General features: G+C 40.6%; 1 protein-coding gene across 1 annotated transcript in view; it reads left to right on the forward strand.

Annotated features, from left to right (window-relative positions):
- Positions 1-25,364, forward strand: part of NWD2 (NACHT and WD repeat domain containing 2) — a 78,091-nt gene that overhangs the window by 17,438 nt on the left and 35,289 nt on the right. The window contains exon 2 of the mRNA XM_060777837.2: positions 17,796-17,884. Coding sequence (XP_060633820.2) covers positions 17,796-17,884 — 89 coding nt within the window. The remainder of the gene's footprint in view (positions 1-17,795; positions 17,885-25,364) is intronic.

The raw sequence follows: 25,364 nt of genomic DNA on the forward strand, positions 1-25,364 counted from the left end.
ATACAAGACTGACACTTGCATTGTTCCCAGATTCTTTTATCTCTGTCCCCCAGGTTTTGATAAATACAAGAACAGCCAATGGATACTGCTGAATCATAAACTCTAGCAGCAGCAAGTGCTTCTCTCTTTCTTTACATAGACGGTTATTGATTTTATGCTCCTCAGTAATCCCACTGGCACAAAGGCCCATTTTTTCATGGGAAGACATAATGTATGGCAATCAAAAGGGGTGTAGAGAAAGTCACCTGGGTGTTCTTCAGTAACAGTTGAGATCCCTCTTTGTTCCTAGCTACAACAGTGTGTCATTTCTGCTGAAAGCTTGGCCCACTTTTAATCTGTTAATGAGGCTTCCTGGGACTTGTGTATCCCTAAATATCCATGTGTACTAACAAAAGGTATTAAAGAACTCTGCCACAGCTGCTTGTGATAGCCAGAGAATCAGAATAAGGCATACTAACAAGGCAATCATGTTTGTTTGTTTGCTTAGTTGTGACAATCTTAATGAAATCCAAAAACCATCTGGTAAGTTGCTGCAAATAGTTTGTAACATTATTTGGTAACATTATTTACCTGTTTCTGAGCTGCGTTCTTTCAGTCAGCAAACATATAACCCATAAATGCTTGAAATATAGCCCTGAGGTCACATGTAACACCCATGATTCATCAACTTCGTAGAATCAATGCAGTTTGACACCCCGTTAGCTGCTGTGACTCAATGCCATGGGGCTGTAGGGCTTTTTGTGTTTATGTATGTATGTATGTATGTATGATTATTATTATTATTATTATTATTATTATTATTATTATTTTGCAGTAGTAGGGCCAATAGATAACATTCTCATTCTAGTGAGAATTTTTCAGGTCATGCTATACTTCCTCATTATTCAAGTCTTAGTAAAATATAGTTGGCCCTCAACTTTCACAGGAGTTAGAGTCCTGTAGCAAGTGGAAAAAATGCAATTATCCCTGGGGTGGGAGATGGGCCACTAATGCTGCAATTCCCAGGGGCCAGAGTATACACTGTTTTCCCAGGTGGGTCCCTTAGCCCACTGCCTGTTTCTCCATCTGTCATAAAGTTAAGACCCTGTTTCGAAACAGGAGATTAGCAAACAGTCCAAGTCCAAACCATAAAATCCAGCCAAGAGCCAAGATTCACATTTACAAAAATGACAACAATCAGCAGCTCAGGTTTTAATTTCTTTCTGCTCTGGAAATATACAGTAGATATTTGCAAACAGGGAAAATGTATTCTGCAAAGATGACTGTGTGTTCATGCAAATGTACTCTTCCAATAATTTTAAATTTGAAACGAAAACCATTGGTTTTCTGTTGCTTCCTCTATAAAAAGCAGAAAATCATACCTTCCACCTCCAGGCCACTACCATAATTTATGAAGTCCCTACCCAAAGAGAAAAACAAACAGCAAGTGTTTCCCTTGCCTTTGGAGCTGGGTTTCAAAGAACATGGAAAGTCGTATGAGGGATTGTCCTATTGTTTGAAGCAGAAGAAGCATACTATTAGGTCCTGGCTGGAAAACAGTGTTTTGCGTTTGTTGGTTTTAATTTCATAAAGTATACGACAAATGCCACTTGATAAAGTTGACCTCTAGAGATACTTTGGACTTTGTATAGGTCCCTGTAAGTATTAATTGTACTGATATAAGATCAATTGGCACTTGTGATGTTATGAATCTCTAGAACTTCTGCCCTCAAAGTAGTCTCTGGTGTTTAGGCAGGGGTGCTTAGAATATAGGGTAAAAGAAGATGTTTGACTATTAAAGCCAGAATAATAATCAGGAATATTTTTAGAACTTTTAGCATTTTCCTTAATGTAAGCAGAGTTTAAGATAGCTACTTTATCCTCTTTTCCAGGGATTTAATTAAGGAAGGATAATAAAGGATCAAACCGGAGGGCAAAGTCAATCATGCTTAAATTCACATAAATCTAGAATAACTCATGCAAGCATAAAGTTAGAATGAACTTTTTGGGTCATTTCATCCATTGTGTTGTACCTGTAGTCATCATTTTTCTCTTTGGGTGGGGACTTCATAAATTATGGTAGTGGCCTGATTTGGTGCAGGGTCAGGATGCAGTAAAGTAACATCAACCCAAAATGCTAACAATGTCTGCTTCAGAAAACCAAAAAGGATCCTTATATTCAAGGCTTTACTAATTTCTGCAGAATTTGTGGATGTTTAATTTGGGGAAAAAGAATTTTGCACTGTATGAATGCCCTTTAAAGTTGCTATTTTAATTGTACACCACATGGTTCCTTAATATTTTCTAAAACTATCTAAATTTAAACAGTTAACCATTAAAAAGTTATACATAATGCCGTTAGAGAGCTACAGCAATTCTTTCCTTCTGCTGGTTCTTCAATCTCCTCTCACAACATCATCAATCTCCAGACATTGTGTTGTGGAGTTCTTGAAAAACTGTGGAAATATTCCATTAGTGACACCCCTTTCCTGCCATAAATCTGTAACCATTTTGAGTGCAGATTTTGCCATAGCACTTTCTTCTATTAATGATCCATTAGTGGGTGCAGTGTGGATGTGGCCAGGCTATCTTTCCCTCAAAAATTCTGAAGGAGCTCAGCACTGTTTTCTTTACCTGCCAACCCTAAAATTGTCCTACTGAGGACCACCATGGTGCATTGGTTTGATTGGTGAAATAGAATCCCTATTTTTAATGGCCTTAGGTAAATCTCAGGGCATTTCCAGACAGCACTAAATCATGGGTTTTAAACGGGCAAAAAATCTCAGGATTTCAGAAGAGGTCCACATACAGACCTGGTGCTCCTGGGATTTCTGCCTCTGTTGTCCAGACTTGACACTTTGTTGCGAGATTTAGAGGTTCCCAAGATAGCCACAGCGGGACTTCCATCAGAAACTTTGGTAGTTTTTTAAAAGAAAAACCCTCAATATGTGGATATGCGGAGAATCACTGTAGCGAATCACTGCAAAAGTTCAGTTCTTTGTCCTAATCAGAGAAACTGTGCCCTCCAGATGTTTCATGAAGTATCTGCCACACAAAGTTTATGGAGTAGGACTACTTATGCCAAGTCAGCCCTGCACAATCAAACAGGAACACACATTTTAAAACCATGAACAGAATGATGTCAGTAATGACACTTTTCAGAGCCTGGCTGCTTGACCATCTGTCCAGACAAACTTGGTTATGTACTTGTGGCATCAAACAACAGGATGCTGTTCCTGGGTTATCCATGGCTGCTCCTGATTGCTCTTCTTGTGAAAAGTTGTACAACATTGACTAGGGGACCACAACTTTATTCTGGCCAGAGAAAATATGCCTTCCACATGTTTTGTGAAATTTCTGGCAAACAAACAAAGTTTTTGCCTTCTACTCAACTGTCACCTTCTTTGTAGGAACCAACCAAGTAGGAAAAAATATCTAAAACCCAAGAACAAACCCCAGACAAAAAAATCCAGTCATTTCCAATTGCAGTGACATACAGACATGTGAAGATCTGCATATTCGGCTCAAAACCACGATATTCCCACACCTGGAAATTTCACGTTTATTGCCTTTTGTAACAATTACTTCCGCGTTTACAGGAAACGGTGTCTGTCCACCCTTCTGTTTCCTGTGAAAGCTCCTGAGATAAAGGTACTGTCTGGATGGGCCCTCACTTTCTCAGCCTGAAGAGGAAAGCAATAGCAACCATGCTGTGAAGAAAACATGCCCAGAAATTTTTTTGATAGGATCATCATAAGTCAGAATTAATTTAAAAGGCATATGACAAAACAATACCAAAACCCAACAGTCCAAAAAGACCCCCTTTCCCAGAGAGAGCAAATATCTTTCCTGAGTGAAACTGCCCCCATGGTCCCACATACCAGACAAATTAGTATACCAGACTTCTGAATGCAAGCCTTGCTGCCTGGAAGATTTTGAACACTATAAAGAAGAATGTAATTGCTTCTCTGGGGGAAATTGCCAGTTAGGCTGATCTTAAGATAAAACCCAACAGTAAAGTTAACAGTGGGAAAATAAATGATGTTATTTGATATTTTTATTCAAGCAGGTTTTAGAAATTAAACTGGGATGCAGTAGAAAGGGTTTTCAACCAGATGGTTGCTGCTCTTTCTTTTACTAATGAGTGCTCACTTAATGTTTTTTTTAATGATCTGAACATTATTGCTGGTTGTAGATTTAATCCTTACATAAATATCTACATTTATACATAGGTATACACTTACCTGTTGCTATCATTTTTGATTCTCACAATGTAAGATGCAAGGTTTTGAAGTTTCCCTATCCATGAAGCTCATAATATAAATCTGTACTGGGTTTCTTGGTGGTACTTCTGTTACCTATCTGACAGGGAAAACAGCTCCCAAATTTCAGGACAGTTACAAATGACGCACGTGTTTCTTGGGACCAATAGAAAAGAGTTTATTCAGGCCTGCAAAAAGAATGAAAAAGAGCACTTGCCTGTGGCTCTTAACCAGTCTTGTATAGGTAAGACAATGGCTGCCACTGGAACTATGATTTTATACCTCACCTTATCTCTACCACTTAGCCTCATCACATGACCTTTTCTGGCCAATGAGTGAGGAGGGGTATCACCTTGTTTGGTTTTCTCATTTCCTATTTTCTAACTGTGAGCATTACCTAATAACATTATATAATAACAAAAGCATACAAGCTGGGGATAACTAGAGACGTCTCCAGACAGCTCATCTTTTCTGTGTATGTAGATCTATCAGGCTCTGTTTTAGATTTTTGGTCTCACTTCAATTGCTCATGTTTTATAAGTAAATATTTATTAATACCTATGTGTGTGCTTAGATGCTTAGGTCTATAAACGTTACTGAAAGATGAAAATAATTGGGCTAGGTGGTAGGGATTCAACTTTAACTTCATGTTCAGAGTCAGTAACCTGCTGCTCACCTATCTATTTGTAACTTGCTGTAAAAAGCATATGGTTCAGATTTTATGAAACATTGTGAAAATGAAAAGATAGATGGAAAAAATAAGTAAGATAATCTGGTATAGTTATTAAGAGTAGCACCTTACAAAATCAGGAATCAACTTTTTAAAAGATACTATAATTGACTCATTTGTGAACTGAAACAGGAACGGGAGACTCTTTACCTGACCTTTTCGGAAGCCGTGACCCCTAAAAGAAACTGTATTTAGAATTTCCTTTGATTCTCAACAATTGCTGATTTTAAAAGTCAGGAAGTCAAACTTATTTGTTTTATTGTTTATTCAGACTTATATACCATATAGCATTGTACTTTAAGCAGAACTTTGGACATTTTTTTTAAAAAAAAAGTAACATGTGTGTTGTAATTGTTATACCCCAGCATGTCTAACTAATGGCAACTGCATCCCAAGGTTTTATTAGCAAGATTTATTCAGAGGAAGTTTTCCATTCATTTCTACCAATTTTATTTTTCATGTCAGGAGCAGCTTGAGAAACTGTAAGTCGCTTTTGGTGTGAGAGAATTGCCTGTCTGCAAGGGCGTTGCCCAGGGGATGCCCGGATGTTTGATGTTTTACCATTCTTGTGGGAGGCTTCTCTCATGTCCCCGCACAGGGATCTGGAGCTGACAGAGGGAGCTCAACCCACTCTACATGGATTCAAATTGCTGACCTATCCTGCCAGCGCAAGGGTTTAAGACATTGCACCAACGGAGGCTCCCATTTCCACCAATGCTAAGATTAGGGAGACATTATTATTATTATTATTATTATTATTATTATTATTATTATTATACTTTATTTGTACCCCGCTAGCATCTCCCAAAGGACTCAATGCGGTTTACAAAGGCCAAGGCCTCAACACAACAACAGCAAAACAATAACAATACAATTCAAAGCAAATTAAAAACATAAGCAATAACAAAACATTTCATCATTATGCAATAAAACCAGACTTTCCTGGATCAGCCATCAGCCTTCAATGGCAGAGCAGGGATTTTATTATTGCCACATTTTTTGGGATGCCAACATTGAGCTGAGGGAACCCCATTTGGGGTTGGGAATCACAGTTTGCAAAGCAATGACTTGCAGCACCTGATGCTCAGTGACAATGTCCCATACAAGGAAGAACCTGAGCTGACCCTGCTTGACTTCCAGCATCATATTAATTACTGCAAAATTATGCAAACAGTTATGTATACATGCATTACAAAATTTTGATTTGTCATTTCCACATGCCCATTTTTGTTTGTTTATTTATTTAGTTTTGTGTGCTAATGGGGGGGGGGGGTTCAATTGGTGGAATATTACTGAAATTATAAAAGCATTATAATTTTGCTGAGCTGGATCTCAGGCTTCAAATTCTTTCAGTAGTAGTTTAAATATGAATGAATTGAGATTTATATACAATGGCTTATTGGCCTATGCATTTTGACTAACCCTGTATTTGGTGGATACATTCATTGCATTCATCTGCTTTTAACTGTACTAACCATTCTGATTATGGTTTTGCTGTTATAGTTTTGTCAAAATCAGAAACATATTCTGCATACAAAGAGGTACTAGTATTTACAAACTAATTTTGATTACGTTAATTCTGTTACATATAGATTTTACTGTTTGTGGCCTTTAGATGCATCAGTCTTCTGTGTTAATAATTTAAAACATTTGTAACTTCTGTGTTATTTTCTGATGATAACAAGGCTGCTGTCAAATACACAATATATTACTGTTGCCTTGGAGTATTCATGTGCCAGAACTTTGACTGTTAGAAATTAATGTAGAGAAATCCCTTTCCAAGTCACTATGCAGTCTTATTCATTCATCCAGCTGAATACTGCAGTACATTGTCTGTATCAAATTGTATAAAATCAATAGTATCCTCGTCATACTGTACATGTGTAGTTTAAAGGAATCAATGGTTCCTGAATCCTTAAGAGATATCTACTACACATCCGAGAGCAGTAATTCCCAAATTCTGTGTTGGAATACTGTAGATTATCATAGTGTGTCATGAATGCCATAAATAAGTAATTAAGACAACTCCACCCAAAGGTACTATTGGTTGAGAACATCTTCCTTGGCACTGGCCAACCTATCCACTAGTCTTGATTTTTAAAATGGTTATTTTTTAAGCATTTCAACCTGAAACGCTTCACTCTGCCATGCAAGATCCTATCCTCCAGCACCATCTTTGTTCCCTAGAATGCTAATGGCATAAATATGGCAATGTTAGAAAATAAAATTAGCAGGGAGTGGTGAATAGATATTTGTGTTTTCTGATATCTCATCACACTAGAGCATGGATTCACTTTCAATCCAGTTTCTGCCTCCTGCATAATTCTGGGACTTGTAGTTTAGGAAAGAATCTTTAAATTGCTCAGCTGGACAGGTCCAGAGCCAAACTGAGATGAGGCTATTAGACTGGCTGTGTGAGTGAACAGTGGCATATGATTCTAAAAAGGCCACATCACCTGGTGACTTATGACAACCTTGTGATTTCATAGTGTTTTCTTAGGCAAGGAAAACTCATAGGTGGTTTTACCAGTTCTTCATCTAAAATATAGCTTGCAGCACCTGGCATTCATTGGTTGACTCCCATTCAAGTACTAACGGGGGCTGATTGTTTAGCATCCAAGATCAGACAGGATCTGGTGCCTTTTGGGTAGGTAAAGCCACATACATACTGTGTGAATCATAGATCAGCATTAGAATGTTTGTGTCAAAGAAAGATTTATAGGGATATAACATTCCAGAAATATCGAAATCTTAGGGAAGGAGAAGATTCTCTAAGAAACAGAATTAGACTAAATCTAGGGATGTAGTCCGTACTTACTTTCTTATCCAACCTAAACTTGCTTAAGCAATATAAAGTGATTCATTGATAACTCATATTTAGCATATTTATGAATATGTAAAAGGAATAGCCTTCGTTTGATACACGGAAATTGTGAATGCACCCTGTGTTGTTTATGTATAGTAGATATAGGCCACTTCACTCTGCTAGCCTTGATTGGAGTTCAGTTCTTAATCAAATTTTCAGGTTGTGCCTCTGCATATTTTGTAGTTCCTGCTCCACCTCCTTAGCTTTTTATCTTAGAATCACAGACTCATAGAACTGGAAGAAACTAGGCCTGGGTAACAACGGAAAAATTTGTTTCTAAAATCGATTCGTTTTTGGGGGTTTTTTGCGTTTCGATATTTAAAAGAATTCCGAAATTTTCCTTAAAAAAGTTTGATATTTACAAAATTTCATAAATGGTAAAAAAAATTACAAAACAATAACGAAACAATAACGAATCGATTCGTTAATGGCGGCCGCGATCGCGCAATACGCTAAAAAAACTTCTGAAGCTTCCCTCTCCCTCTGTTGTTGACTGTTGGTGTGATATAATTTTTTTTCACTAATTAAACAAAAAACAACTATAAAACTTGCCCCAGACATGCGGAAATAATAACGAAACGACCTCAAACCAATAACGAAACGAATACATAATGAAATACGAAGCATTTACGAAACGAATTGAAAAATTCGTTTCGTTTTTAAGTTGCTCCAGAATGGTTCGTTATCGCTTCGTTAACAAAAAAATAACGAATTTTAAACGAATTACGAATTAACGAAACGAAACTGCCCAGCCCTAGAAGAAACCAAAAGCACAATCCAGTCTAACCCTCTGCATCTTCCAACAAAACAGAATGGTGTACCAATTTGAGTATTGGACTACAGCTCTGGTGACTGGGGATTGAACCCCACTCAGCCAGCCATGGTGACCTTAGACCAGGGGTCCTCAAACATTTTAAGCCGAGGGCCAGTTCATGGATTCTCAAACTGTTGGGGGGGTCAGACTATAGTTTGAAAAAAAAACTAATTCCTATGCACACGTCACATATCTTATATGTAGTGCAAAAAAACATGAAAGTACAATACAATATTTAAAATGAAGAACAGTTTTAACCAACATAAACTAACCAGTATTTCAATGGGAAGTGTGGGCCTGCTTTTGACTGATGAGACAGTTAAGTTGATTAGGATTGTTGTTGGTGTGTGCCTTCAAGTAGTTTCAGACTTAGGGTGACCCTAAGTCAGGGGTCCTCAAACTATGATGATGTCACTCAGCAACATCATGCAGATGTTAAATGTGGAAGAATGAGAATATTCCATTGTACTCAGTGGCCTAATAGCCATAAGATTGAACCAAAATCTTTGATATGCCATACTTCAAAACTGGCTTAAAACAAAATTGCTGAGCACCTAACTCCTAATACAAATAACTGCTACTATAAGAACATTCCATGAAGTTGGAAATTTTCCCAGGGTACAGAGGAATCTGGGGAGAGGGTAGTTCTCACATGTCCCTTATGATGAGGGAGAAGTTCATCAGGAGAAGGGATATTGTTACTAGGCCTGGGTAACAACGGAAAAATTTGTTTCTAAAATCGATTTGTATTTGGGGGTTTTTTTTGTTTCAATATTTAAAATAATTACAAAATTTTCCTTTTAAAAAGTTCAATATTTACGAAATTTTGTAAATGGTAAAAAATTAACGAATCAATTTCCGAAACAATAACGAATCGATTCGTTAATGGCGGACGCGACCGCGAAATACGCTAAAAAACCTCCAAAACCTTCTGAAGCTTCCCTCTCCCTCTGTTGTTGACTGTTGGTGTGATATTATAATTTTTTTTCACTAATTAAACCATAAAACTGGCCCAGACATGCGGAAATAATAACGAAACGACCTCAAAACAATAACGAAACGAATACAATATCGAAATACGAAGCATTTACAAAACGTTTTTGAAAATTCGTTTTTTTAAATAATTGCTCCAGAATGGTTTGTTATTGTTTTGTAATTGAAAAAATTAACGAATTATTAACGAATTACGAATTAACGAAACGAAACCGCCCAGCCCTAATTGTTACCCCTTTCAAAGTGGCAGACATGTTCTTCTGATATAATAGACTATTTACAGCCCCTAGACTTCTCTTCCCACCCAATTCCCAGCCCTGGTTTCTATTGAAGAGAGGGGAGTATTTTTTGGTTTTTTCTTTCTTTATTGCATTAAGGAAGCTTTGCAATAAGACCAAGTAAGGTGGTCATCAGAAACCTGAATCCACTATCTCAACGTATGGATGGGAAAAGGGATGTCTGCATGATCATTTCTAGTTGCTAGGTGGTATGAACACTCTGGATTGGTTAGATTCAATGGGAGTTCAGATTTAACTCTTGGAAAATTAAGAGAAAACTCACTTCTGTATGGTGAATTTCAGGGCCATCTTTATGATAGTTACACAAACTTTTCCCTCCTATTTCATGAATCTGGAGATATTTGGAAAGAGTAATAGAAGAAAGAGCTGCAGTAAATGTTTCTTCAAGAACTTCTCTTCACGAAGAGGTACTTGTTAACTGTGGCTTCCAGGTAGAAATGTTCTACATTTGAAGATCAATTCAAAGAACAAAAGAAAACATCTTCAGACCTGAGATTGCATTTGGATTTGGTACTCAAGAGTTCACATATGGAAGGAAGCTGTACCCATGGCAGCACTTTTCAGTGTCTGACAGTAGCTCTGATGAGTAAAACCTTCTTTAAGGCTGGGAAGGTGGTGTGAAACAGATAAAAGGCTTTGTAGAAATGTAAATGACTGTTATTATTGCTGTATTATATGCAGAGACAACGTTGCCATAACATTGGAAGACTGGCAGCTTTATTTTCCTTGGTAATACTCAAAAGGTTTTTGTAACATGAGCAGTACACACAGTGATTCAGAGTAATATACCTGGGAAAAAAATGCTGCTCAGGGGAATTTGTTGCTGGAAATTGTTGAGTGACATTGAAACTGAAGCCATCTCCATATTTTTACCAATAGATTCCTGGTTCCATTCAATAATGCATAGTATACTAAGAACTGTATTTAACCAGTTTACTTTTCCCCTTAACCAATGGGTGTGTTGTCTTTGTTCTCTTGGTGCTTATATTGAAAAAATGTTTCTTAAAATATCACTGCAAACCAAAACAGCATATTTGTTTCTTTTTTAACAGCACGGTCAACTGCATGTTTACAGAGATGTACTCTTGGCATTCCTTTATAACTTTGTTTAGGACTGCAGCCTTAAATCCTAAATATAAGGATAGATATACTTTGGGTTCACAAAGCTGATTTGAAAGAACTCTTTGTATCTAGCTCCGATTTATCTTTTGTCAGAAGTAGCAAGTTCTGAAACTATCAGATAGCAAGCGTTCAGCTATTAAAGGCAACAATTAGCTGTTGTCTATGATCTAGCTAAGAATGTAAATTCCCAAAGTGATGTTACAATTAAAAATAGTTGTCTATCAATAAATAGAGAAAAGCACATGTGGTACTTTTTAAAAGTCAAAGGAAAAAGAGGTGAGCTACCTGCTTGAGTAATGGTGAGCAGGATCAATGTTTAAAATTGACATATTGCTGTTATTCAGACAGTGGAGTCAGGAGTAAATTGAAATGAAGTACACATTGTGTTTGAATGTTACATAAATCAGAATTCTAGCTTCTTGTGACTGAAGCAACATTCATGTATGTATGTCAGCTGTGAGTGGGATAAATGCCCCTTGCAAAGACCTAACTTGGCAATATGCATGTCTCTTGTCTGACAAGCCAGAGAAATCCGCATTCATGTGTTGTGTCTCTAACATGATGAGGGAGAAAAAAGCCAGATTACCAAGTTAGGACTCATGACTCATGCAAAAGGTGGTTCGTTTAGCTCGGTGTTTCTCAACCTGTGGGTCTCCAGGTCTTTTGGCCTCCCAGAAATACCAGCCAGTTTACCATCTGTTAGGATTTCTGGGAGTTGAAGGCCAAAACATCTGGGGACCCACAGGTTGAGAACCACTGGTTTAGCTGCTCCTGATGACAGAAGAAAGAATCAGATGACATGTTTCAGCAAATTCTGCTTGAGATTAGCCAGTTCTAGTTTATCAGATTCTGTAATTACATCGCCCATGAATTACTTTTATATATAATTTCTCTTTCTTTGATTTTCAATGTCAGTAAAGCTCAAAGAATCAATAACTGTACCTAGTCCTTGTTACATAAATAAATATGCACGGTTCAAGCACAAACTGTATGGCTTCCAGCTCAATCTTGTACTTGCATACTCAGAATCATCTGCACTAGAATCATCTGCACATACATTTGATTATTGAACTCCTGTTCAACATTATTTATTTGTATTGAGAACTAGAACATCTTCATGGGTTGTTGCTTACCTGGCTGCTGTTTGAACCAAAGCAACAGATGTTGGCCATGCTAATAATAGCGAATGAGATCAATTCTTTCCTTGAGTGAAGTTCCACCAATGGGATGCTCCTGTGGTAGGAAGAGCAAGGTCATTTTTAATCTACTCCTTCTCCACCCCAGCTGTCAGCATGCTGTTCCAGGAATCCAATGTATGTCAGAACAGCTCCTTAGGAACAGAACATTTTTTTGAGGTTACTGAAAAAAAAAACTACCCTTCTTCCTAGGGGAAGACCCCCCCCCCCTTCCAGCCTATAACATCTGGAAGAAGACATATTAAGGATTGTCCTGCTGGAAAACCTGTTTCTTCTGTCACAGTCTCCTGGCTCATTTCGTGGTTTTATGAACTTTGTAGTTTTATGGACCAACAGATTTCAGAATATCTAATTAACATGCTATAAAAATAACTTCTGGACCATTTCTGTTTTGGCAATAAGAAAATGACATTTAAATATTCCCTTTGAAGAAGGTTGTCACTTTAAAAAGTAAACCTTCTGGCTGAGCTTTCTCAGCCCTTAGAGTGATTTAAAAAAAAAGATAATATACATTTCGTGCTGTTTAACACCATACATTTGATTATTGAACTCCTGTTCAACATTATTTATTTGTATTGAGATTAAATTCACAATAGGATTTCCTTAGGGGATTCTAATGTTAAATAAAGAGTCTTTGCTGTTATGGTAGATAACTTGACTTTGCCATGTGTTGTTTTACTTTAGAGCTCAGATAAATGTAAAAATAATTCTTACAAAATTTTAAAGCATTTGCCAAGGAAGAAAGAGTTTGCCATGTTCCCTGAATCATGAGTTCATCTACCAGGATGAAGAGCTTGTTTACAGAGCTCATAACCCATGCAAGTTTGATATTAATGTGTATGATAAGGCATGTGTGTGTGTAAAATAAATGAGAGCCAATGTGAAATGAATGTGAACATCTACCATCCATGTTGCTACCCATCCCCTGGTACTTATTAATCTTTATGCTAATTGATTGTGATAGAGACAGGGAGTGGAGTATACTAGAGAGATCCAGAAATAGTGAACCATGGGTTGAAGTCATGGATGTTGAATGCGTCATGGAGGAGAGAGGGTGTTCCGTCGGCCGAGGGGCCCCCATAGAAGTTGTGGTGGGGAAGGGGAGATATGGGGAAGGGAGACCTTTAATTCGGCCTAGGGATCGTGGAACAACATTAGTAACTCCAAACCGGTCTCCTGATTTGGTAAGTTGGTGTAACCAGGATGGCGGCCCCTCCAGATTGAAGGTGGTGCTGTTGAACACCAGGTCAGTCAATGGTAAAACAACTTTCATCCAGGATTTAATCCTGGATGAACGGGCAGATCTGGCGTGCATCACGGAGACCTGGCTGGACGAAGCTGGAGGCGGGAATTTGACCCAGCTTTGCCCGCCAGGTTTCTCTGTGCAGCACCAACCGAGATCCGGAGGGCGGGGAGGCGGAATTGCAGTGGTCTATAGAGATTCCATCCCTCTGACCAGGGGCCCCATCCCGCAGTCAACAAATTTTGAATGTGTCCATCTGAGGGTGGGTGACTGGGACATAGGGATTCTGTTAGTGTACCGTCCACCTCGCTGCACTATAGTCTCCCTGCCTGAGCTAGCGGGGGTGGTCTCAGACTTGGCATTGGAGTCCCAATGGCTGCTTGTGCTGAGGGACTTCAATGTCCATGCCAAGGCCGCCCTATCGGGAGCGGCTCAGGACTTCATGTCTGCCATGGCAACCATGGGGCTGTCCCAACAGGTATCTGGCCCCACTCACAGTGCAGGACACACATTGGATCTGGTTTTCTGCCAGGGATGGGAGGAAGGTGGCGGTGTTGAGGAGTTGTCCATCTCTCCGTTGCCATGGACCGATCACCACCTGGTCAGATTTAGACTCACTGCACCCCCCAACCTCTGCAGAGGTGGAGGACCCATTAAGTTGGTCCGCCCCAGGAGGCTTATGGATCCTGATGGATTCCTGACGGCTCTTGGGGAGTTTCCCGCCACCTCGGTAGGTGATCCTGTTGATGCCCTGGTCGCTCTCTGGAATGGGGAGATGGCTAGGGCAATAGACACGATTGCTCCTGAACGTCCCCTCTCAAGTAGCTGAGCTAAACCTGCCCCTTGGTTTACTGAGGAGCTAGCAGCGATGAAGCAAAAGAAGAGGGAACTAGAGAGCGTGTGGCGTTTGGATCCGAGCGAGCCAAATCAAACACGGTTTGCGTCCTTTTTAAGGGCATATGCCGCGGCAATAAAAGCCGCAAAGAAGACTTTCTTTGCGGCCACTATTGCGTCTGCAAAGAACCGTCTGGCTGAACTGTTCTGAGTTGTCAGAGGCCTTTTAAAACCCACCACTCAGGATGGGAGCCCTGGCGACTCGGCAGCTCGCTGTGAAGCCTTTGCTCAGTTCTTTGCAGACAAAGTCGCTTTGATCCGCTCTGGTCTGGATACCATATTAACGGCAGTCTCTGAGGATGTAACACGAGCATCTGCTTGTCCAGTTTTGATGGATTCATTTCAATTGGTGAAACCCGAGGATGTGGACAAGGTGCTTGGAGGAATGAGGGCAACCACATGCATCCTAGACCCCTGCCCATCCTGGCTTCTAAAGGAGGCCAGAGGGGGATTGGCCGAGTGGGTAAAGGTGGTGGTTAATGCCTCCCTTCAGGAAGGCATAATTCCAGCCAGCTTAAAACAAGCTGTAATAAAACCGCTGTTGAAAAAACCATCACTGGACCCCACTCAATTCGTCAACTATCAGCCTGTTTCCAATCTCCCCTTTTTGGGCAAAGTCCTGGAATGTGTGACAACTCCAGGCATTCTTGGTAGACACAGGTTATCTGGATCCGGCACAGTCTGGCTTTAGGCCGGGACATGGTACCGAGAAAGCCTTGGTCGCCTTAGTGGATGATCTGCGCCGGGAGCTCGACAGGGGGAGTGTGTCCCTGTTGGTGCTGCTGGACCTCTCAGCGGCCTTCGAAACCGTCGACCACGGTATCCTTCTGGGACACCTCGCAGGGATGGGTCTTGGAGGTACTGTTTTGCAGTGGCTCCGGTCATTCCTGGAGGGCTGGTCTCAGAAGGTGTTACTGAGAGACACCTGTTCAACCCCACAACCTTTGTCTACATGATGCCCCTGGGGGAGATCATCCGGAGTTTCGGGGTACGGTGCCATCTGTACGCAGATGATGTCCAACTCTGTCACTCCTTTCCACCTGCTACTAAGGAGGCTGTCCAGGTCCTGAACCGGTGCTTGGCCGCTGTGACGGTCTGGATGAGGGCGAACAAATTGAAACTGAATCCAGACAAGACAGAGGTACTCCTGGTTAGTCGAAAGGCTGAACAGGGTATAGGGTTACAGCCTGTGTTGGATGGGGTCGCACTCCCCCTGAAGACGCAGGTTCGCAGCTTAAGTGTGATCCTGGACTCATCGCTGAGCCTGGAACCCCAGGTTTCGGCGGTGACCAGGGGAGCATTCGCACAGTTAAAGCTTGTGCGCCAGCTGCGCCCGTACCTTGGGAAGTCTGACTTGGCCACGGTAGTCCACGCTCTGGTTACATCCCGTCTAGACTACTGCAACGCTCTCTACGTGGGGTTGCCTTTGAAGACGGCTCGGAAGCTCCAACTAGTCCAACGCTCGGCAGCCATGATACTAACAGGAGCGGAGCGCAGGGAGCATACAACCCCTCTGCTGCACCAGCTCCACTGGCTGCCAATTTGCTACCAGGCTCAATTCAAAGTGCTGGCATTGGCCTATAAAGCTCTAAACGGTTCGGGCCCAAGCTACCTATCCGAACGTATCTCTGCCTACGAACCCACCAGGACTCTAAGATCTTCTGGGGAGGCCCTACTCTCGATCCCGCCTGCATCACAAGCATGGCTGGCGGGGACGAGGGACAGGGCCTTCTCTGTGGTGGCCCCCCGGCTGTGGAACACCCTTCCCATGGACATTAGATCAGCTCCTACGTTAATGGTGTTTCGAAGGAAACTAAAAACCTGGATGTTTGAACAGGCATTCGGATAAACAGTGCAATGAATATGATGAATATAGGAATGGAATTACGGACGACGAATTGGATCACGATTCTAGTGACGAGACGTTAAGGTGTTGTATTGATGTGTCATTACTTTGTATACTATGCTGTTAATGGTTTTTAAATTGTATGCTGTTATGATTGTCTTTTTGCTCTTGTTGTGAACCGCGTTGAGTCGCCTACGGGCTGAGAAACTGCGGTATACAAGCAAAGTAAATAAATAAATAAAATAAATAAATGTTGGACTAGGTGATTACAGTCTGAGTCTGATCAGCTGCTGAAATCCACTGAGTTGTTTTGAGCAAATCACACTCTCTTAGCCTTACCTGGAAAGCTTCCTCCAAATGTAGATTACTAGGAAACCCCTGTGATGGGGTTATCATAACTTGGAATTTCCTTGAAGAAACATAAAGAGGAAATGGGTTTTGAAACACATAGCAGGATACAAACATAGATTTCCTGTGGTAAAGTAACATATTTCTATGGAATGAGGGTTATTTTCCTTCTTCCCTGCAGCCTCAAAACTTGATATAAAGAGTTGGAAAACCCTCTTGTGTTGCAGGGGAGTGAAGGGGGAGAAAGTATCTTTTGGTTTAATTATTGAAGGCTTAATCACTGGGTTGTTGTAGGTTATTCAGGCTATATGGCCATGTTCTAGAAGCATTCTGTCCTGACGTTTCTCCTGCATCTACGGCAAGAATCCTCAGAGGTAGTGAGGTCTGTTGGAAATAGGAAAACTGGGTTTATATATCTGTGGAATGTTCCAGGGTGGGACAAAGAACTCTTGTCTGTTGGGGCTAGGTGTGCATGTTTTAACTTGATTAGCATTTGATGGCCTGGCAGTTTTTTGGTGGGGCTTGTTAGTGCCTGGGGGATTCCTTTTTTTCCACATATATATAAACCCACTCTTCTAGTTCCAACAGACCTCACAACCTCTGAGGAGCTTGCCATAGATGCAGGTGAAATGTCAGGAGAGAATGCTTGTAGAACATGGCCATATAGCCCAAAAAACCTACAACAACCCTATCCTTCGATTATCGGTATATTTTAAACTTTTAAATGTGGTGTTGAATTATCACAAGGTTACATCATGACAGAAGGCCTTAACAGTTAGACTTCTGCTAGCTTTTGGAGTGACCTTTTGTTTTCAAGCAATGCATCTGTTTGATGTGAACAGGTAGATTTTTTTTCCCCAACATGACAGACCAGCAGCATATTTGTGTCTATCAGCTGCAATTGTTTCTTTTTTTCTTGGAAACTCACTGGGGCCCAGCAACTAATAGTTCAAGGACCAGGAATAGTCCTTGGACCACCACTTTGTACTTAGGAATATTGTACAGAATAGATTAAATGGATGCAATATTAAAAATAATATTGGTAGATGTCACAATAAGCCTTTCAGCACAGAATCAGATCGCTGCATTAAGTTTGTGCTCACAACTTCTAAAATTAGGTTTCTCTCTCAATAAACTATACTGCTATACATAAATAATTGTCACAAGCATTGTTAACAAGCTTTTTTCTTCTCTTGTTTACAGATACAGTAGCAGAAAGAAGTGCATTACGAGAGCATGTATATCCTAAACTGCGGGAATTCTGCAGGGAAAATTATGGACTAGAATTTCAGGTAGAACTTTGTTCCTTAAATATTTGAATATCCATGCTCATACATTCCCTTAAAGATCCTATATTCAAGAGTGTTATAACAATGAGTACAGAATATTTTTAAAGGCATGTTCCATTCTCATGCAAGAACACTGTCCATGTTGGAAGAATTGACATGGGCTTCTCTGTCCTTTCTTTATTCCCTTTTGTTGACTGATTCTTAGCTGCAAACATAGCATTGTGCAATGACCATTACTTGCAACTGGAAAAAATGTCATGCCCGTCTATACAAACACATATTCCCATGAAGACTGTACTTGTCTCTACATAATTGAAACTTTGGTTGTATAGGGATGGATCTTATGTCACAAGAATCCAAAAATTGACACAAGAGGGTCAATTTTGATGTTTTATACTGTTTTTATTGATGGCATTGAATAGTTGCCAACACTGTGAACTGCCCTGAGAAGGACATAATACAAATACTGCATATAAATAAATAAATCAATATTATTTCATCTAGATGTTTCACTCAATCAATTTATATTAATTATTATTAAATTTTGATGAGACTTGTGTCTTAGTGAAGCTGTTATTACTATACTTACAAATGGATGTCACAGTGTAATATCACCTGTTTTTAATAGTATGGGTTCAGTAGGTAAAAGGAATGTGCGTTCCTGTATGCATAAACCATATTTCACAAATGTGTATCTCATTAAAGTCTCTCTAGCTATCAAAGCTACTTTAATATTGTCAACTTCAAGTTAGGGTAATCCTATCAACAAGAGACTTCCAATATCACCCTGCCATAGTCAGTGTACCTGAAAACAACTAATTTCAGAAGCTAAACAAGATCAGGTTGGCTAATACTTATATGAAAAATACCAGATAACAGCAATAATTCCCAGTTGAGGCTGTGAATTTCTGGAGATCTACTGCAAGTCTGAATGGATGATACCGGCATAGAAGGAGTCAGAATAATGTTAACCATCCTGAGTTTAAAAAGGGATTCAATTGCTAGCACAAGGTTCAAAATTCTGGTGTGTGCATAATATCACTTCCATTCACACATGTTGTTTGCATCCAAAGTGTTTGCACACAGGACAAATGGCTTTCACTTTGAAATAAATGCCATATGTTCTTATTTTAGGCTAGAGCTACTTATCAAAGGAAATATTCTTATGATATAAGCGGTATTTTGCCTTCCAGATAATGCTGTACCACAACTCCTAGGATTCCTGTTGGTGATAAGTGCTATGTCCCAACAACATCTTGAAGGCCACCTACTACTCTTTTGCTAGTAGATTAACAAAGAAAATAAAAGCCCATTTAAATCCACCAAAGGCCTATTTAGAGGCCAATCCAGATGAGTTTGAGAGGCTTGCAAATAGGATAAAAGAATAACTTACTCTCACCATTATGCTCTAGTGAGTGGTCTCAGATGTGTACAAACTTTAACCATGTATATAACCATGTAGAGCTTTAATGATCATATCCAATAATTTATGTTTTGCCCAAAAATTGGCAAGCAGTGGAGTGATTTTAGTGTAGGTGCAATATGCTCACCCCTAGGTGCTTCCTTAACCAATCTGTCTGCCATGCTTCGAACTGGAGTTTCCAAACTTAATACAGAGGTAGCCCAATGTACAGTGCATTTCAGAATTCCAACCTTCATGTCACTAGCACATGTACTACTATCCATATTTAGAAAGGGGTGCAGCTGCTGTATCAGCCTGTTTTGTATGCCAGTCTGTTGCTGTTGGTACTGGACATAAGAGTTTGAATCTGACATTTAGCCATTGTAATTTACTGAGTGATCTGACACAAGTCACACGCAGTCTGAAATGAAGACAATGCCAAACTCTCTAAATAAATCTTGTCAGGAAAATCTTTGGAGATGATTCCCATAGGTCAGAGTAGACGTGATGGCATATGTTTTCCTCCTTCTCCTATTACTTGTTCTTCTGCCAAATTCTTCCCCCATCTCTGGAGATTCCTGGTGCATACCAATGTTGTGCCAGGAAGCAGGGGGAGGAACAATTCCCCCCTCCTGTAGCGCAACATTAGTATGCACTAGGAAGCCTCCAGAGAGACATAATGGAGGCCTGGTAAGTTTTTTAAAAAATTTTAAGGCTTTTGGGGAGAGAGGAACCCCCCCCCCCCCATCGGAGGTTGAGAAGGGCGGGGTAGAAGTATACGAAATAAATAAATAAATAAAATTGGTGAGGGGTCGGTTCCCTCCATGCTTCTCCAGGCTCACATGGCTCATGGGGCTCAAAGAAGCAAAATGGGCCATGTGAACTGGCCCCTCAGTAGTCCCAAAACTACCCAGGGGTCAGTCTCCACAAAGCCTATACTCCAATAGATCCAGGCCTTTCAGGAAGACCTGGGTCTACTGGAGTATTTAAATAATTTGTGACAAAGCAGAGTTTTCTTGCTTTTTGACTAATTATTCCTCTTTTACCAGAGGCATTGTTTGGAATTCTCTGTTAAAAACACAAGAGCTTGTGCATTTTGGGCCTTGTCTGGATGAGCCCTGAGATTTGCTGTGAGAGATAGTGTCAGGATTTTTTACATCTTCTTACAAATACATTTTTTACATCTTCTTACAAGTAAACTCAGCCCTTTGCCCATTTTAAACTGCATGGAAAATGATTGCCTGGATGCAATCTTAGAAGAGTTCCCTAGATTCCCAAACAGTAGAGTTTTCATTGTGGTTTTGACAAAGCCTTAGCCAATGCATAAGCCTGAATATTCAGTAAAGCCTCCTCAGGGCAACTGACAATACACATGCAACTACTAGCCATTTTGTTTACATTTTCTGAAATTAGGTCATGAATGTGACCAGTCAGATATTTTTCCCCTTACTGCATGAATAGTTTCAAGCTCCTCAGAAGATGAAATATAAAATTGTACAAAGGAAAAGTCTAAGAGTACGTTGCATCCATGAACTGCCTCTGTGTTTTGTATGCCAGTCTGCCGCTGTTGGTAGAATTTCAACAGTACCCAAGAAACAAAATGCAGGGTTACCCTCAGGCATCCTGTCTAAAGTAAGAGACTAGACAAACAAGGGAGGTGAAAGGAAATGGTAGAGGAGGAATCTTGGTTTGAGAATAGCAGAACAAAGAGGTGACTTATTAACAGGCATTTAAACACAGAGCATAGCTTACACTGGTGATGCAAGGTAAAACAAGCTGTTGGTCTTCTAGTCTCTGGCTTGAAGGCAGTTTCTTTCCTCCCGCTTCTAAAAATACTTGGTAACTGACACTTGTAGCAGAAATATTTCTAGAATAGAGAATCAGTTAAAATTTCTCTGTTGGTAATATTTTTTTTAAATTGCATGGTTCTTTCCAGGCAAGCAGGAATTATCATAACAAAAAAAATCAGAGATATGCTTTTCTTTCTACATTTCTGTATTTTTTACCATTTGACTCATGGATCAGATCTTGGACTCAGTTGTTGTTCTGCAACTTCATACAATTTTTGATTCTGAGGCAAATCTATCACAGAGGCTTTTTTGGTGAGGTTAACACAAAGGAGTTTTGTCCTTGCCTTCCTCTGAGGCTGAATAAGTGTGACTTCCACAAGGTCGTTCTGTTTATTTCCATGATTGAGTGGGGATTTGAACCCAGTATCCAGAATATCTAATTTATTTTTCTTTGCTTTTACAAAAGTAAGGCTTTACTATTATTGCAGATTTTAAAATGAAAGATGGGTGTTGGTTTAAAATCAAATAAGGACTACAAATATAGTGATGACGCAAATATGTCAGCATCTTTATCAGGACTGTGTAGCAATGCAATCTTACTTTTACTCTGAAGCAAATACAGTGAATTTATTCTAAAGCATACACTCTGGGCCACTGATTCCCAGATGGGCAAACACTGATTTGTATCCTCAGACAGTGTTTCAAGTGAAAGGGGGGGGGGGCTCAGTTCTCCTTTTGCCTACTTTAAATGGAAATGCAGATTGTTATTCTCCCTCAGAGTGGTCCAGTTTCCACAAACGCCTCTCCTGTGCTGACTTGTAGCAGAGATAGGTCCAGGAAGTGACATCGTAGTATTGGGGCTTGTTTTATGCTACCACTGGCGTTATTTTAAATGTTTTAGGAGAGTGACCGGGACCCCTGCTTTGGGGTTTTGTAAACAGAGGCTGAATGGCCATCTGTTCAGAGTGCTTTAATTGATGTATTCCTGAATGGCAGAATGGGGTCAGTCTAACTGATCCCTGTGGTCCCTTCAACTCTATGGTTCTAACTGGTTTTAGGTTTTTGTTGTTAATTGCTATCAAATCAGCTTCAACTTAGGGTGACCCTATGAATAAGTGACCTCCATCTCTACCCTACCATCCTCAGTGTGTCTGAATTCTTTCAATTTCAGAAGCTAAATGGGATGAAGCCTAGCTAATACTTCTATGAAGGACTACCAAATAATGGTTGAGCTGGGGAAACAATCCTGAGTGAATTCCTGGAGACCTTCTGTCAGAATTGATAGTTCTAGTTTAGAGAGAGCAATGTTATGAGTCAGGATAACTCCCTCAACGGGTTTTCCCAGCTAATCTTTAGCCATCCTAAATTTAAAAAATGGATTCAACTGAGAGCAAAAGGCTGGTGTGCGGATGATATCACTTGTATTCATGCATGTTTTCTGCAGCCAGAGTGTTTGTGAACAGCACAAATGACTTTCACTTTGAAATGGGTGCCATCTGTTCTCATTTTAGGCTAGAGCGGTTTACCAAAGCAAATGGGACGTTTGCTCCCAGATGGGCACATACAGATAACTTCATTCGGTTTTGCAAGTAGAAAAGAAGAAAGAAACAACTTCTCTCTTCATCCACTTCTTTCTCCCCTCAGAAAAATCCAGTCTCCACAAACACTTCCCTTGCTATCCTATAGCACAGATAGTACCAGGAAGTTACATCCTAACATTTGGGCTTGCTTTATAACTACTGTGGGCAGTATTTTAAATACTTTTAACAGGTTTTAAATTATGTAGTTTAAAGTAATAAACTTCCATTTAAAGTACCTGTGTGGTAAAAGTCGTAAGTTTTTTTGCATTTGTGCTCCTTTCACACTTCCGCCATCTAGAGGTCTTTTTACTTGGAAAAGTTAATGTATTTTTCTAAATATTGTTTTTTTTAAATTCTGATGTTTAACCATGTTGTCATCTTTTCCATTTTGTAAACTGTGATCTATGCTGTCTGTGAACCTGACTTTTCCTTTCATTTTGTTTTTAAATACTCTGCTCTTTCGCAACAAGCCACATATTTTAGATTAAATGTGTCCCTTATACAATTTCCTAGTGCAATTTTGTACTCACATATTTCTTGAAAATAAGAGATATATGGCATGACTATCCTTGAAATATTCTCAAAATGCTGATCAAATGGAATGATGTGAACATGCAGAAAAGGGTGATTTAAGTAATGAAGGGTACAAAGAAAGCTCTATTCAGCATTCAACACTTTTTTAGTTAAAATCTACAAAGATTTCTTAGTTTAGAACAAAGTAAGGAGAAATGTTGTAGAAATACATAAAACTGCTATCTGGCTACTCACAAGGCTGGACACACACTAGACTTGGTTTTCTGCCAGGGATGGGAGGAAGGTGGCAGTGTGGAGCAGCTGACCATCACTTCGTTGCCATGGACCGGCCATCACCTGATCAGGTTTAGACTCACTGTACCCTTCAACCTCCACAGGGGTGGAGGACCCATTAAGATGGTCTGCCCCAGGAGGCTTATGGATCTAGATGGATTTCTGACAGCTCTTGGGGAGTTGCCCGCCACCTCAGTAGGTGATCCTGTTAGTACCATGGTCACTCTCTGGAATGGGGGAATGACTAGAGCATTAGACACGATTGATCCAGAATGTCCCCTCTCAAGTAGCCGAGCTAAGCCAGCTCCTTGGTTCAATGAGGAGCTGGCAGAAATGAAGAGAAAGAAGAGGAGACTAGAGGGCGTGTGGTATTCGGATCCTAGCGGGTCAAATTTAACAAGGCTAGATGCCCTGTTAAGGGCATATGCCGCGGCAATAAAAGGGTACAGAAATCCATTCTGGTAGCCAATATTGTATCTGCAAGGAACCATCCGGCAGAGTTGTTCCGAGTTGTCAGAGGCCTTTTAAATCCCACCATCCAGGATGGGAGCCCTGACAACTCAGCAACCCGTTGTGAAGCATTTGCTAGGTTCTTTTCGGACAAAGTTGCTTCTATCCATTCCGGTCTGGTCACCATGTTAATGGCAGTCTCTGAGACAGTCATGGTTGCCTTAGTTGATGATCTACTCCAGGAGCTGGACAGAGGGAATGTGTCCCTATTGGTTCTGCTGGACCTCTCAGTGGCCTTCGATACTGTGAACCACGGTATTCTTCTGGGACACCTCACAGGAATGGGCCTCAGAGGTACTGTTTGGCTCCAGTCCTTCCTAAAGGGTGACACCCAGAAGGTGTTATTGGGAGACTCCTACTCAACCCCACAACCATTGTCTTGTGGGGTTCCTCAGGGCTCAGTACTGTCCTCCATGTTGTTTAACATCTACATTAAGCCGCTGGAGGAGATCATCCAGAGATTTGGGGTGCAGTGTCACCTGTATGCAGATGACGTCCAACTCTGTCACTCCTTCCCACCTGCTACTAAGAAGGCTGTTCAGGACCTGAACCAGTGTTTGGCTTCTGTGATGGTCTGGATGAGGGCAAACAAATTGAAATTGAATCCAGACAAGACAGAGGTTCTCCTGGTCAGTCATAAGGCCAAACAGGGTGTAGGGTTACAGCCTGTGTTGGACGGGGTTACACTCTCCCTGAAAACGCAGGTTCACAGCCTGGGTATGATCCTGGATTAATCGCTGAGCCTGGAACCCCAGGTTTCAGCGGTGACCAGGGAAGCATTTGCACAGTTAAAACTTGTGTGCCAGCTGCACCCGTACGTTGGGAAGTCTGACTTGGCCACGGTAGTCCATTCTCTGGTTACATCCTGTATAGACTACTGCAACTCGCTCTATGTGGGGTTGCCTTTGAAGACTGTGCGGAAGCTTTAAATGGTCCAACGGATGACAGCCAGATTACTAACAGGAGCGGCGCTCAGGGAACATACAACTCCTCTGTTATGCCAGCTCCACTGGCTGCCACAATTCAAAGTGCTGGCTTTAACTATAAACTGTTGTGGCCCAACTTACCTGTCTGAACGCATCTACCCTTATGAACCTGCTAGGACTTTAAGATCGTCCGGGAAGGCCCTGCTCTTGATTCCACTTGCATCACAAATACGTTTGGCAGGGATGAGAGACAGGGCCTTCTCAGTGGTGGCCCCTCGGCTATGGGACACCCTTCCTAGGGACATTGGATCAGCCCCCTCCCTCTTAACATTTTGGAAAAGAGTCAAGACTTGGTTGTTTGAGCAAGCATTTGAAAATGCAATGTAAAAGACATAGGGATATGGAACAACTGCATGATAGAGCACATACAGCGAGTTGCAGTAGTCTATACAGGATGTAACCAGAGCA

The sequence above is a fragment of the Anolis sagrei genome, chromosome 5 (genome assembly GCF_037176765.1).
Source record: "Anolis sagrei isolate rAnoSag1 chromosome 5, rAnoSag1.mat, whole genome shotgun sequence".
NCBI classification, from domain to species: Eukaryota; Metazoa; Chordata; class Lepidosauria; order Squamata; family Dactyloidae; genus Anolis; species Anolis sagrei.